General features: G+C 40.1%; 2 protein-coding genes across 2 annotated transcripts in view; both read right to left on the bottom strand.

The window, feature by feature from the left end:
• LOC137997746 (uncharacterized) overlaps positions 1–450 on the bottom strand; it is a 55,683-nt gene extending 55,233 nt beyond the window's left edge. The window contains exon 1 of the mRNA XM_068843948.1: positions 406–450. The gene's annotated coding sequence lies outside the window, so the exon portion shown is untranslated. The remainder of the gene's footprint in view (positions 1–405) is intronic.
• Positions 406–15,000, bottom strand: part of LOC137997747 (fibrillin-1-like) — a 32,321-nt gene continuing 17,726 nt past the window's right edge. Inside the window, exons 8-17 of the mRNA XM_068843950.1 lie at positions 14,294–14,434; positions 12,611–12,763; positions 10,328–10,468; positions 9,278–9,427; positions 7,897–8,022; positions 7,556–7,678; positions 6,274–6,405; positions 5,272–5,417; positions 4,416–4,544; positions 406–531 (exon numbers count right to left, since the gene is read on the bottom strand). Coding sequence (XP_068700051.1) covers positions 4,425–4,544; positions 5,272–5,417; positions 6,274–6,405; positions 7,556–7,678; positions 7,897–8,022; positions 9,278–9,427; positions 10,328–10,468; positions 12,611–12,763; positions 14,294–14,434 — 1,232 coding nt within the window. The 3' untranslated portion in view covers positions 406–531; positions 4,416–4,424. The remainder of the gene's footprint in view (positions 532–4,415; positions 4,545–5,271; positions 5,418–6,273; positions 6,406–7,555; positions 7,679–7,896; positions 8,023–9,277; positions 9,428–10,327; positions 10,469–12,610; positions 12,764–14,293; positions 14,435–15,000) is intronic.

Below are 15,000 nucleotides of genomic sequence, written 5' to 3'. Positions count from 1 at the left end.
TTTGAGTCCGGAGCACTAAAAAAGGTAACATCTCCAAACCCAATGCTAAAAATGATATTCGTGGCCGTACTGGACAAAGACAACGTTTGTTCTGGGGACATACTCGAACTTTACCCTAAAGGTCTCTAATATCTGTGAGAATCCCTCAAGAAAGGACCACCACTTTTGGGGCTTAGCCTTTTTCGCTCTTTCGAATTTGAAAAGCGTCCAATATTGATATGCTGTGAGGAAACCCACGATTAATCTCCCTTATCCGAGAATACCAGGACAAATCTGAATTATTTTCTGTCAATTTATTCAGTTTTAGATCATGTGACAACAGACAGAGTGGGCACTAGATAAAAGACTCTGGAAACGAGAGCAATCAACTTCGGATTGAAAATGAACTAAGTATGCTTTTCTCACCTTCGCAGTAACCCCTGGAATTCTTTTTGTATCCTCCTTTACACTTGCAGTCATAGGAGCCAAAGCTGTTTGCGCAGTAAGAGTTGGAATCACATTTATATGTGTTGGTAAAACACTCGTCAATATCTAAAACGCAATGACGAAACATCAGAACTTAGTTTCGATAAAAGTAGACCATAGAGGCTCCATAGCACATGTTTAATATATAGATTTAGCCAAGCCTAAAAGCGGAGCTCCCGGGTTATTTATTCTCACAAAAGATAACCTGACTTGAGCCTGCGATCCAATCGAAATCCAGTACCTGGTCAGCGGTCAACTTTAAAAAGCTGAAAATTTTGAAGGAACGCAGCCAGGATGAATCATGATAAAAAACTTGAATGGACGTTTTCTGGCTAAAACATTAAAAATTGCAAGCTTTCGACCACTAGAGCTGTGGTCTTCAACAGGAAAAAAGATGAATGAAGTAAAAATTCGGAAAATATTTAGTGAGATAAAAATGATAACGATAAAGTGAAACACAAGGAAAGCACTACGGCAACCCTTTCAAACAGAGCTTTGAACCTCCCTAACACCACAGAAAGAAGAAATCGAGAACTTGACAAAGTCTATTCAGCCTTACAGTCCAACGGCTATCCTTCTAAATTTATCCACAATATCAAGACAAGAAGAACCCGATCTTCAATGATTCCTTCCCCCAAATAATTAGTTGGTATGTTTTTCAAATTAGTGGAACCGTCCAAGTCATACAACTCCTTTGTGTCCCTTCCGTACATCAAAGGTGTCACTGAACCCCTGACACGATATTATCGTTGTCAATAGGCCATTGAAAAGGCTCCAAGAAGAATTTCCGATTCCTAAGTCACGACCCCCATTAGCTTCACAAGCTGATGTTGTCTACAAAATCCTCTGTGGCAGGTAGATCCTTTGGTACGAGAAAAAAGAACATATTAGAAATGTGAAGACAGCGGCCAAAGGCTCCAGAGTTGCCAATCATGTGTGGTCTCACAACCACGTCATTGACTTCAACATGTACAATGTGTCGATCATTGCCAAATTTCAGCATCAGGGAATTTCTAGAATCTTGGCACACCTTTACCACGCCTGACGCGGACAATAACTCTTCCACTTCCAGGACAATACCGCATACTTTTTAACAAAATTCGTAATCACCTTTTTCCCCTAATTTCACTTTATTGTTATCATTTATCTGGATTATGGCGCCCGCAATATGGTCACGTGATATTGGTCACATTGGCATACATGCCAGGGGTGGACGTACGTACCGACGTACGTACGGTCGTACGGTGACCAAGATGGATGGATTCATGGGTTTCTTACCCATGGTGGTTCGCGTACGCACCTTCGGCCCTCCGTGTTCCGCTATCAGTGATACTTTTTACGAGCCCGTGGACTGCTGGTGCAATAATGGGCGCTAAGCATGCGCATGGGCCAGAAAGAGAGAGAAAGAGAGAGAGAGAGAGAGAAAGAACAGCGTAGTGGTATTTCAAAATATGAAAAAAAAGTCTGTAAACGTAGAACAGGAATGTAAACTCAAGGATTAATAGAGGCCGGGGAGGGGGGGGGACGATTTATCTTTCTTTCGTTTTCGATTTGAAGATATTGTGACGCAACATTTTAAGCCACTATAATTGCAAAGTAAGTAAGTAAAGTCTTCATTCAACGAGGGTAGTGGCCCTCATTACAAGAGTTAAGAATTAAGACTTACAATAAAATAATTAAAAATCTGCAAAACTATGAAACAATTATAAGCATGCGGCACAATATTTTGAATGAAAAATGATTTAAAAATTGCTGATGTTTAAAAATCTTCTTCCAAAGAGAATTTTTAAAAGCCTTGAGTTTCTCTGCTTTTCTCACTTGAAGAGGTAGCTCATTCCATTCCAGCCAAGCAGTCAAAGTAAATGTTCTTCCAACTTCTGTATTTCGTTTCACTTAAGCACAGGCTATGTTGAAATTAGCATATCCAGACTGCCGTGAATGAGTCTCACTGGTAAGTACTAATAAACTTGAAAGATAACTGGGCACGCGACCTTGCAAATGCTTGATATGATACAACCCTTGGCTAGTTTAACATTCTCAAAGAAAGGAATGCATTTAAGTTTGTTAACTGAACAGAGGGTGTATAACTACCAGCACCAAGGAATATTCTTGCTGCTCTCTTTTGTAGCTTTAAAACACAATCTAGATAATTCTTATCACAGTTTGATCAGATAAGTAAACACTTACGTAATCCATTATTGGTTTAAAAATGGCATTATAAAAGAGAACTCTATGCTTTATTTCCAGGTAATGTCTACTCTTTTTTTAAAATTCCAACGCGCTAGGATAGTCACTTCTTACATCACTTATCAACATGCGATTGAAATGTCAGTTCCTTATCAATTTCTAGACCTAAGAGCTTTGCACACTGTACGTTTTCAAGCTGCGATCTTGCGATCCATTAACAGAAATAGTAATTTCATTAGGGATTCTATTGGAAAGACGTTTGCCACAGATGGTAAGAACTTTAGTTTTCTTCTCATTTAGTGGAAGCTTGTTAGCTGTGGCCCCATGAACCGTTTCAGAAACTGCTGCATTTAAGGAAATTTGCAGACGATCAATATCCATGCAATCGAGGGAACAAGTTAATGTCGTATCGTCAGTCAGTATACAGATCACTATTATCAGAACTAACATTTAACGGAAGGTCGTTAATGAACAAGACATGTAAACAGTAGAGGGCCCAGAATTGAGCACTGAGGTACACCATGTAGAATAATTGATGTAGCAGATTCTAGGTCACCTATGGATACCAATTGACGCCTGTCACTGAGACTGAGGATTGAGATCATGTTAACCGATTGACCCCTGGGGGTTCCCGATTGACTAGTAAAATCGTCTGGCGTTAGACCTTTGAATAAAGAAGAGACTTTCGCAGTCTTCCAGCGTTGAAGAAACGAGGCCGTATTGAAGGAATTATTTATTAGCTTGGCAATAGATGGAGCTATTATAGGAGCTGCTAACTTGAGCATTCGTGGACTGAGCTTGTCAATACCATTGACTTTGTTCGAACTAATGCTCTTAAGACAGTCAATGACCTTGGCCTCTGTAATACGTGGAATGGAAAAGACCACGATATTATCCTTTCTTGAGCAGACAAAATTGATCAGTTTAGACATGTCAAATTTTGTTTGAGGAGTTAACGACCTGAGTTTATCAGCAACAGATGTAAAATGAGAATGAAACTCAGACGCCATTTCTACCGTATCCTCGATGATGCGATCCTCAACTCGAAGGCTGTTTACAAGTTTGGACTGATTAACCATTCCTGAGATTGAATTAGCGCCATTTACATTTTGCTCCAGTTTAAAGACATAAAACTTGAGTTTAGTGCTTCTTAACATGCCTAGTGCTTTATTTCTCGCTTTTTTATAATCAGGGTAAACATTTGGGCTTTCACAGTGTGGCGATTAAAAACGGCCATAAGCCCTTTGTTCGACCTCAACGAGAAGTATTGCCTGATGTGCATGTAAACTAATTGAAAAATTCAGGGAACACTTCTTTTCTTTTTCAATAGTGGGGTCAAACGTCGCTTTTCGCAACCCCTCCCGAAAATATTTTGTTTGCTATTCGCCATAACTTGAGACAAATGTGACTAGATAATGCTAGGGTGTCCCTCTCTCTGTGTTGCCCAAGAGAAATTGAAGGCCGGGAGAGGCACCGTGGAAACGAGGTTGTATCGAAGCGCGTGAATGGTTTGCCGCTGTAGATAGATTGAAAGCACCGACATTTGTTGTGAAAAGCAACTGTAACATCGGAAATGCTGGCGAACAAAAACTGAAGCTTAAATAGGCGAATCGGTGACAACGTTGCCTGGTGAGTTATGCAATTTAACCAATTTCTTTTCACTATTTTTTTGCTTAGAATTAATTTTCAACAATCTAACGTTAACATAAACACTTGGAGAAAGTTTTAGCTTTACAAATTGTGTGCAAGTCTCCAGTTCTTACCAGTGCAGTTTAGTTTTTCGTCATCCTGAGATTCAAATCCATCACTACAAGAACATTCATAGGTTGCAGGTTGGTTTGTGCATTTTTCATTAGGACCACATATGTGGGGGTCTTTGCATTCGTCGATATCTGCATTAAAATAGAAGTAATATCGATTTAGTTTAAATGCCAGATTGGGTTAATACCTCTGACCAACCTCATTTTATAGCGTTATCGTCTTTTTTCTCTTCCACGATGACGGCCAAGATAGCAGACTGAGAGGTTTAGGGTCGCATTTCGGCAAAACGACAAACGGCAAGCAACAGGCACAAGAAAATGAAACTTGTAACTTTCGAGTGCTCGACCCGAATCTATAGGTAAAGGAAACTATGGAATGAGTTAAAATCAAACAGGTTTCTTCGATCCGTACCGAAACGCACACTTCAGCCTTTTATCTAAAACGGATCATTAGTGGTTTGCCTAGTTTCGTAACCAACGGCCTGTTTTGTTAACGATTTAGCTGTGCCAGCAAATCCATGAAGGGAATGGAGCAGATGCAACGCTTCAGGCCCTCGCGGCTTCGCTTCGCACACTCTTTAAATTTAACTTCCGCCAACGCATGCTAAACCAGAGACATAAGAATAGTTCATAACTCCGAAAATTGGTCCGGTTCCGCGGTAAATGCAGCGACGGAATTATAAATTAACGCTTTGTCTCCACTTCAAAATTACTGGCGTATTCTTTGTGTTTTCGAAACGATGTCGCGTAATTCGATAATATTTCATTTCCCGGATTCCAAATAAATATTTCGTCCTGTGTTAGCTCTAGTGTGGAGTAGAGTTCATACACTGATCATCGTCTTTCCCCACCAACTTACGAGTTTCTCACCAAAACATCCCTTTCTTTGTGCATCGTGATAGAATTGGAAGCCTTTAGTTAAACAATTACACTTGTAAGACCCTATTGTGTTTTTGCACGTTGCCACATCACCGCACGCGTCTCCTGTTTCACATTCATTAATGTCTGCAGCAAAAATAATAATAAAACCACATTAACGTCAAACCTCGTTCAAGGTTGCTGGAAGATTGTTGGAAATTCTCTGCTTAAGCAGAGAAGCAGTTCTTCCAGAAATGCAAAATATCAGTCGTCAGTCCTCAAGCAAAAATCGTTTGACACGGTTAGCGTTTGTGCTGGTCAAAACTTGAATAGCACCATATTCAACGTATAAAATAATTAGGATGGTACGCGCACTCTCATTGGTCAATAGCTGTGTTTAGTTGAGGGTATGAAAACACGGCTTTGACATCACACGAATGCTGATTGGTTATGTGTTGTCAGACGCGCGTTTTGATTGGCTGGTAGGAAATATGAGCGTGTATTAAGAAAATCTGTTTCATTCAAAAAGTGAAACAAACAGTATTTTCCTTCATTTGTACAATACAATACATACTTAATTGACCGCTCCCCATAGGGGCAATTTTAGGACCAATGAAAGACAACTAAACTACGGAACCGAATAACAACAACAAATACTGTTAAGATTCCGAACTGACCGGAGGCAAACTAGTTAACTATTTTCAAGTGCAGTTGTGAATTTGAACCAGGGACTACCAGGAACAAATTCAGCGAGTGGTCAGCGGGACTTGAACCAGGGTTCTCCGGATCTCAAGGCAAGCGCCCTAGCCGCTGGGCCACACTGCATCCTCCATCAGGGGCATCATAGATCCCCCCACATAACTGTCTCGATTCTCCCAACTCCCCCTCGTGCTTAGATGAGGCTATGGAAACACGAAAAACGTCCTCTATTGCTTAAGTAGACAGCAGTATCCAATCTTCAAACAATTCGGCCAGCCTTATCCACCACCAAATGAACCCTTACCAGCACAATTCGTCTCATCACCACTTGTTCGCTGATAGCCTGGTTTGCACTTGCAGTAGTAAGATCCCTCAGTGTTGATGCACTGGGAGTGGTAATTACAAATGGTGCCATTCAATTCGCACTCATTCTTATCTGGAACAAATAGAAAAAAAATGCTGTTAGGCGGAATTGGTGCTATTAGATCTTATCGTTGTTATCAGTGACAGATGAAAACAAAGTTTGTCGCGATTGAGTAAGAGCACTCTTCACAGGCCTAGGGTCATCAGATGCAAGTATTTTTTTTTACATTGTTTATAATTCAGTTCATAATTTTTCCTCTTGGTGTTCGGGTTTTTCGCTTTCCTTAAAACCCCTCCCCTATTTAATAGGCTGGTTTCAAAGTGCACAAGAACAAAAGAAGAACAAAGTGGTGGTTTGGGAATACATTTTTATTTAATGAAGTAAAAAAAAATCTCAATTTTTTTGAACGACGCGGGACTCTGTTTTTGTGCTTATTTCAACAGTTGCCAATCTTAATAGACTATTTTGCAGATGTAGCTAAGTTACCTGGGCTAAGGATGAAAGCGAGGCTGCCGGTGACCCTGTTTTGATACACGACTTTGTGCTTCTTTAAAGTTAATTAATGTAGACTAATTACAATTACAACAACACAATTTACGTGATAAAAGCCCTGAGGTCTGCATCAATACAAGGTCACTCTGGCAGCCTCGGAGCCGTTCATAAGCTAGTACATTTCTGAGTTTGCTCTTAGCCTCCTTTTCAAAGCGCGTCAGTTTATGTTGTTGCGATTTGCTTTCTATGTACTTTGTTTACGAACGCATGAAACGTTTTCGAATTCAGGTCTTGGTAATCGCATTTGAATGTAAATGTGAATGTGCGCTTAGTTGACTGCTCTCTACAAGGGCTTTTCAGGATCAACCGGCTCAACGGGATCGGACCGAATGCATGTGAAGCCGCCCACGGCTGCCGCCATACGATCTATGTTTGATCTCAGAGCACCGCAGACCCAGCCAGATGTAATTGACTACGAGTCGATTTTGAGGAGGGAGGAAAACCGGAGTACCGGATAAAAACCCTCGGAGTCAGGTTGAGATCGAAACTCAGCTCACATACGACCCGAGGCTAGAGGTCGGCACGATGGGAGGCACGGTGGGAGGCACGATTGATGAGTATTTTAAATAGAGGTGCCATTACCAATGCACTCGTAACTTGGGGAAACACTGAAGACAAAAAGAAAAGAAAAGTATTTGTCGCAGTCACATTTTCTTGAATGGCAGTTTACCTTTGCACTGATGAGCCTTTCTAATAAAACCATCCATACAATCACACAGCAGCTCCCCCTTTATGTCCTTGCACGTTTGGTGCTTCTGTTTACATTTCTTGTCTTCGGTGCATGGATCTAACTCTTTTGAAAATGAAACAGCAAGTTTGAGACGTACAGCGCAGAAAGTTAGAATTGTTTGTGATGGGGAGTGGGGAAGGGGAGGAGGTGACACAGATTGATCTGCATGTCGCGAAATGTCCCAAGAATTTTAACCTCTATTGTAGATGATAAGGCATAGCATGCTGATGTTCGCAACACTCTATTTGAACTAAAAAATCTCAGTTTAATGATTTAAGTACCTAAACAATGTGTGCGACCATCTCCTTTCATTCCCAAGGGACACTGGCACGAGTAGGATCCAACAGAGTTCGTACACGTGGATTTCACGTGGCATGAATAAGTCTTCTCTTTGCATTCATCTACATCTGTTTGCAATAAAATTAATAACTGTCCGTGAGCATTGGATGGGGAGATAAAATTTTCCTCTTTTTAAAGTAAATGTAAATGTACACAACGACGAGCATGGATTTGTCGCCGCCATTTTTCTCGTGCCTGCCCTCTACTTGCGTTCGACTACCTAAGCGACGACAAAAGGTCTGCAAGTAGTCTAGTTGGTGGATAATAATTCCTATTGATTCTGAATTTCAAAGGAAAGGAACAGTTTTTTTTGCTCATCAATTGTCACAACGAGAAATTGAAAATACCTTTTTTTTTTTTTCTAAACGGAGTTTGCTTTTCCTGTAAAAACAGCTAGCTGGATACCAGATTGTTATTTGAGCCAACCCTCGCGACCCACCTTGTCAGCTGTCTATCCTGTCTTATTAATTTTTCGACCTCTTCCAAGATCAGATATAGCCTTTCTGGGTCTTATTTCCGGTTATTAGCTCATATGCCGTATGACCTAATATGGAAACTGGTGCGTCAAATGTTCTCAAGCTGGAATAAGATTGGCTTTAATTTTCAAGTGTTCAAGTGTTATGAATTTAATGATAATTTCATTAAACAATCATAACAAATTACAAAAAAATAAATAAATAATAATAATAATAATAATAATAATAATAATAATAAACAATTATTCCATTCGTGCTTGTTGGATATGAGACTGTTATAGCCGGTAATGCCATCATCTCACATGCAATACGCGCTCATAGAATAATTGTTAAATATCCACAGCTTCTTGGTAGAATGAAAGTTTTTTTTCCTTTCGCCCATTCTAAAAACATTTGGAAAACTTGTACCAGTATGGCATTGTGGGATAGTTAAGCATGACAGTACTTTACATGTTTTTTTTTTGCATATTGTGGTATGAATTAGAGATGTCACCTATCGGTTTCCCATGAATAGAAAGCGCTTTCCATTCGATCAGAAACTCCAGGAATTCCGGGAAGGACTCAAATGGAACAAAAACTTTCTGGAATGAAATTTCGAAATTTCTGGCTTACCTTACAGGGTTGACCTTTCATTGCACAATTTCGGGATTCCAATAGTTTTTTTCCTACTGGGACGCATTCTCTCCCATATTTATTTTGGTATTTTGATAAGAACTTGGTTGAAACGATAGGCTTGACTCGGACAACCCTAAATACTGTTCCATTCGCCATTACGAAATTGTCGGACTCTTAAACAAGCATGTTTAGCCGAATCAAAAGAGATCAGAACCTTCACGAGAGAGCTGACCTTTGCACTTGATGTCCCTTCCTCTGGTTTTACTCCTTATAGCCGGTTCATAGCCTTGTGCACATTCGCAGGTGTAGCTTCCTGCCAGGTTTACACATGCGCTCCTCTCAGGGCATCTGAAGGTATTTGGATGTTTGCATTCGTCCACGTCTGAAATTGCGCAATAATGTGTGATGAAACTTGATGTCTTAATGCCCAAAAGCGAATCAATGTTAAGGAAAAGCAGCATGCGATCGAATAAAAACCCCCAAAATGCGAAATAACTACGAAAAAAGGCACCAACAACAAGGTTTAGGGCGTCCATGTTTTGTTCATGATAATGACCTATTTACCGGAAGCTATTGTGGACAGGGCTTAGCTGTTTGTTGAATTCTTTAAAATATATGTTGAGCCTGGTTCTCATTGGCGCTGCGGAACGAGTTGCAAAGAGAAACAAGCGGGCGAGCGACAGTCCGGGCGAGCGAAGCGAGCTCGTGAGGGGCCTAGCTCGAAAAACAATTGCGCATGTAAGGATGGTATTGTTTCCCGAATTCAGCGCGTTCGTCCAAGAACGCAGTATTCTGGTCGATGAAAAATGACAGGTCCTGTTGTTATGAAGATGTGATTCATAGTAAAAGCCTCCTCGTGCGATTTGCAGTCATGTTTGTTGATGTTTCGCTCAATTTCTATTAGCTAATAATTTGACACATTGAATGAGTGAGTTGTCAAATTATTAACACCTTTGGAGGGGCCGGATTCGAAAAACAACGCCATTCTTGCAGGCTCTCATTATTCGATCGCCGGATCGCCTCATGCCCCTCGCGGGCAGGCTTCGCTCCCCCGCTCGTTTCTCGCGGCTACGCCACTTGTTCCCAGAGCGCCAATGTGAGCCTGCTCGCAGGCTAATATATGTTCAGCTCTCGCAGCAGGTTGGTTACTGCCCTCTGCAAAACAAATTTATTTGATTGGAGAAGCTGGGTTGCTTTCTGTTTCATTTTGCTACCAGAATGCCAAAAATCTTGATTGCTTTACAGTATTTAAAAAAGGCTTCTTATTATCAAGTAGCGTTACCTTGGCAGTTTTTCAGTCGATCGTTAGAATCGTAAACGTTTTTGAATCCTTCATTGCAAGTGCAATCATACGATCCTTTTAAATTGATACAATAAGAATGGTCCACTGGGCATGAACTCTCATCATTGCATTCGTCTTTTTCTGCGAATAAAAAAAAAACGTGAAAAACAAAACAACATGTAGGGTATTTTTTAGGCTTCTCGACGCAATAGAAATTTGCGCTCATCACTGCGAGACAAAATGGTTTCATTTGATTTCATACCCGCAATGCAATATATGTTGTATTTCATATATATCTTTCACTCACAATTACTTATCACGGGAAGTTGTGAACTCAGAAGTGACCAGCTCCCAACGTCATTGGCTTCATAGCTCAGTTGGTTAGAGCATCGCACCGGTATCGCGAGGTCGCGGGTTCAAATCCCGTTGAAGTCCTGAAAAACTTTCAGGCTTCTCGACGCAATAGAAATTTGCGCTCATCACTGCGAGACAACACGGTTTCATTTGATAACATATAGGGTATGATATTCTGATCGCCGAATATTAACTCAGGGCAGGACCATCGCCGTATAAAGGGAGATGGCTGCTTGGTCGATGCTGGAAAATAATAGAAAGAGAAAACCTCCTGACGGTCACCTTTCTACTTAACTGTATGAGCCCCTGACTATTTGCTTGAGTTGAAAAGAATCATTGTCCCTTATTTGTAACAACTTCTGTCTCTCAATATTAGGGACTTCAAGATCTAAGACGCGTACGGCGACGTCAACCAAAACCTCATCTCAAAATATTACAGTAATTTACCTCTTTCGGTATTATTTCATCTCGTTCAGGTCGTATAATGTGAGCCAAGTATTAACATTAACATTAATTGTTACAAGCGTTTTTAGAATGAAAATCGAGAATGAGGGGTTCACATTTGATGCGCACGTTGTCGAAAAAGCCTCAAACTTGGCGATTTCACGTGCTGTACCTGTACACTTCTTTCCTCACCTTTATTATTCCACTATTCCTTAATTTACCATATTTGGTCGAGAGAACGCGCAAAATATGAGACGGTATTACACTGTAGAACAGAGCAAATACGGACGGAACTGGAGTTTCCGATGAACGAAATTGTTTTCAACACGACGCAAAGCCCGAGAATTTACCTTGTCATCGCTTGTCTCTCGTCATTTCGTTTATACAATCAAATAAAGGACATTTGGCTGGCTTTCTGTGCCATTTACATCGTTCGCAAGCGCCCTGAAGGACTGGTGATGCAATTTTTTAAAATTAATCTTACCAAATAAAATTGAAGCAAAATAACGCCTTTTTGTATAGTGGAATGATAAATATCTTATTCGATGGTTAAACATATAATACTCGCGGACATTTTGCTCATTGCTGGTATTTTTCCTCGCCCCTGTGGGGCTCGGAAAAATACTACGCAACTCGCAAAATATCCGCGCGTATTATATGTTAAACCATCGAATAAGATGTATTTATTGCATTGTATCATAACTCAGAGGTATCGATCAGTTTACGATATCATCTAAATCTAGAATACTGGTATCACCAAATAATGAGGAATGAGGTTGAGGCAGCTTTTACACGAGCGTGATTTCACATCGACATGGTTTCATGACTTCGAAACCTCGTCAAAATCAATGCAGTTTGAAAGTGTTTACACGGAATCGTTTCCTCCAGAAAATCAACGTCGTGGTGGCATAAGCGAGCGCTGCACTAGGAGCTAAATTCACCATTTTGAATCGAACAATGCAAATTTCGCACCAAAATAGTAATCGTATTCAAATCAATGCGGATTCGCTGTTTACACGACAGATGAAACCGTATCGTTTTGAAAACGCTCCACTTGTGGTATCGTTTTCAAATCGACCCGGTACAAAAACCAATTCAAATAATTTTAGGGATCAAAAAGCTGGGAACAAGTTAAGTTTGAAAGTAATTTGGGGAAAAAGGGAACACAACCAAATATATAAAGGGAACAAGGACTCCACCCCTCTCTTGGAAGGGTCTCAATAGCTCAAGCTTATATTTTGAGGTGACGTTTTCGTCGCAGTAGCCGTAGTGGCTTCTTTAACTCAATATTAATGATATGGTAAACTGCTGGGCAGGATTCCATAGCCGATTGAGATCTCTGGGTTGTGGACTTCGGTTGTTTTTATTCTTATGAATATGCTATCTTTAAGCCAGTTATTTTAATTATCGCCCATGTCAGCTTAACACGTTTGTCATCAGAAGGAAGCAAAAGTATTTAGGTTACTAGCTGTAAAAGAAACTGACCTTCACACTCGATGGCTTTATCGTTGTCGCTATACTGTTCGGTGGATTCATATCCTGGTTCACATGCGCAGGTGTAGCTGCCTGGCAAATTCTCACATCGGCTCAATTTAGGACAGCCGTTGAAGAGTAGAGGATGTTTACATTCGTCCAAGTCTACAAATTACGCAGAGGTACACCAACATGTCATCCACCCGAATTTATCTAACATACGCAATTGCTAATTTACTCAGAATTGACTATTATCGTTAATTTAGGACACCGTGTTCCAGGACTTGTGGTAGCAGAGAAAATAGGAAAGATAAAAATCATATCCGTGGATAGAAAATTAAACCTGGAGTTTTAACTCTACACAAACCGCTTCCCTCCGTTTCACCATTGGAGATCAAGATTTATTTAAGAATACTAATTAGTGCTGAAGAGTAATTAATTAAGCGTAAGCTTAGATTTTGAAATGTATATTAGCTTTGCCGTGAAGTTTGGTAACCGAACATTTGCAGTGTTTAAATTGTTTGTTGCCGAGTGATACGAATGCAGCATTATCAAATTAATAGTAGGTGCGGTTACATTCACCATGGTAAATGCCATTTCCCATGGTAAATTATCCCGCGGTGCCTCACACTTGGGTTTTAGTATACCGTGTTAACTAGGGGTCACACATTACGAAGATTACCGAGGTAAAACGAAATCTCACGCAATTCATTGGCGGGAAATTTAATCACAACTTCATCAGCATCGCGATTGGCTCTTGTACCTCGGGCATCAAAACACCCTTCCGACTTCCGACGTTAAATGTCATGGGCGCTTCCAATGATCTTTTTGACGTATCTATGGAAATTTAACATGGGAAGTTTACCTTGGGAAATGTCGGTCACACGGACTAAGTGCAGTTTTCCGTGGTAAGAGGGTCATTTACCGCGGTAAAAGTGCCCCGTGTAACCGCGCCTAGTGTTTAAAATATCGTTCCTGATCAGCTAGCGGTGTGGTGATCAAGTGGTTAGGTGACGGGTTAAATTAACCAACATTCCCAGGTTCAAGTTCTATGTCCATACACTTGACTTGTTCTTTCAAATAAATATGACCATTTAAGATAATCCATACCAAGCTTTCAGTCTTCTAAATTAACGATAATAGTCAATAGAGTGTTTTCACTCACGAGATCAGTAACCTTGTTTTTTCACCGAAAGAAAGGAAAACGTTTGCATGATAATGCAGCTCAATTCCCAGAGGATTAATTGGGTAAACCAACATGGCTGCCGTGACGTCTCGTAAAAACACTCTATTCAGAGCAAATTAGCGATTGTGTATAGCAGATAAATTCAGAGTGGAGGATGAGTGTGTACACGATGAAAGTTAAGCGCTAACTCAGACTGAGATTGAGGCCGGTTTTATGTCATTAAACAAACGAATGAAGGGAGAGTAACAGTCAAACAACTTGAAACCGTTGATAGAAAAAGTTAGTATCTGACGATAAATGTTACATAGCCTCGATCTCTATGAAGAAAAAAAAACCGCCGTTCGTGGTAGTTTTCTCATTTGCTAACTGAAGCTCATTTTAACATATGGTCGCAAAATGATTCTTGTGCGGTGATATGCATGAAATTCAGGATCTTTTGAAGACATCGCTGTTGTCGTTGAAATCAAGTGATCGCATTGGCCATGCAGATTACAAAAGCCTGACATTACCTTCACACTTTTGGAGACGGTTGTCAGAATCGTAGATTGCCTCGTGTCCCTTGTTGCACAAACACAGATATGATCCAAGGGTATTCTTACAGTGAGAATAAGTCACTGGGCAAGAATCCTGCTCCTTGCATTCGTCTATATCTGTGAGTTTTGATGGATGTTACACGACAGCATTAAAGGACAAGTTATGAGCCTTAACTTAGATGAGTCTAAGAGTCCCAGTCCCATATACGTTCTACAGGAGATTTTTCTCATTCTTTTATAGAAGATCCTTAAACAACAACAGCCAGAATTGTCCCTTTAAGCCTTGGCATTTTCTACCTATTTCTCAGGTTTTATTATGTATTTTGCATAAAATATCACAAAACTATGCAATGCTGGCAGTTAGCAATAGCTAGTCGAGGCGAGCATTGCTTACAATAAATATTCCAGATAAAATGGTTACAAATACATAACTACACATTCACATGAAAATAAAAAAATAAATAAATAAAATAAATTAGTTTTAGAATACAGTTAGTGCAGTGGAGAACAGCTTAAAACTTGTACAGTATAACATAAATAAACATGAAAAAAGTAGCTTAAATTGAATAAATAAAATTTTAACTACCTGACACACTAAACTAAGGAGTCAAAATTTGCCAATATTATCGAAACATCAATGTAATCATCATATTTTAGCAGTCTTTGTAAGAGGATATCATCAA

The sequence above is a fragment of the Montipora foliosa genome, chromosome 3, assembly GCF_036669935.1.
Source record: "Montipora foliosa isolate CH-2021 chromosome 3, ASM3666993v2, whole genome shotgun sequence".
Taxonomy (NCBI): domain Eukaryota; kingdom Metazoa; phylum Cnidaria; class Anthozoa; order Scleractinia; family Acroporidae; genus Montipora; species Montipora foliosa.
Note: the sequence above shows the minus strand (reverse complement) of the source record. Positions and strands in the feature narration are given on the sequence as shown.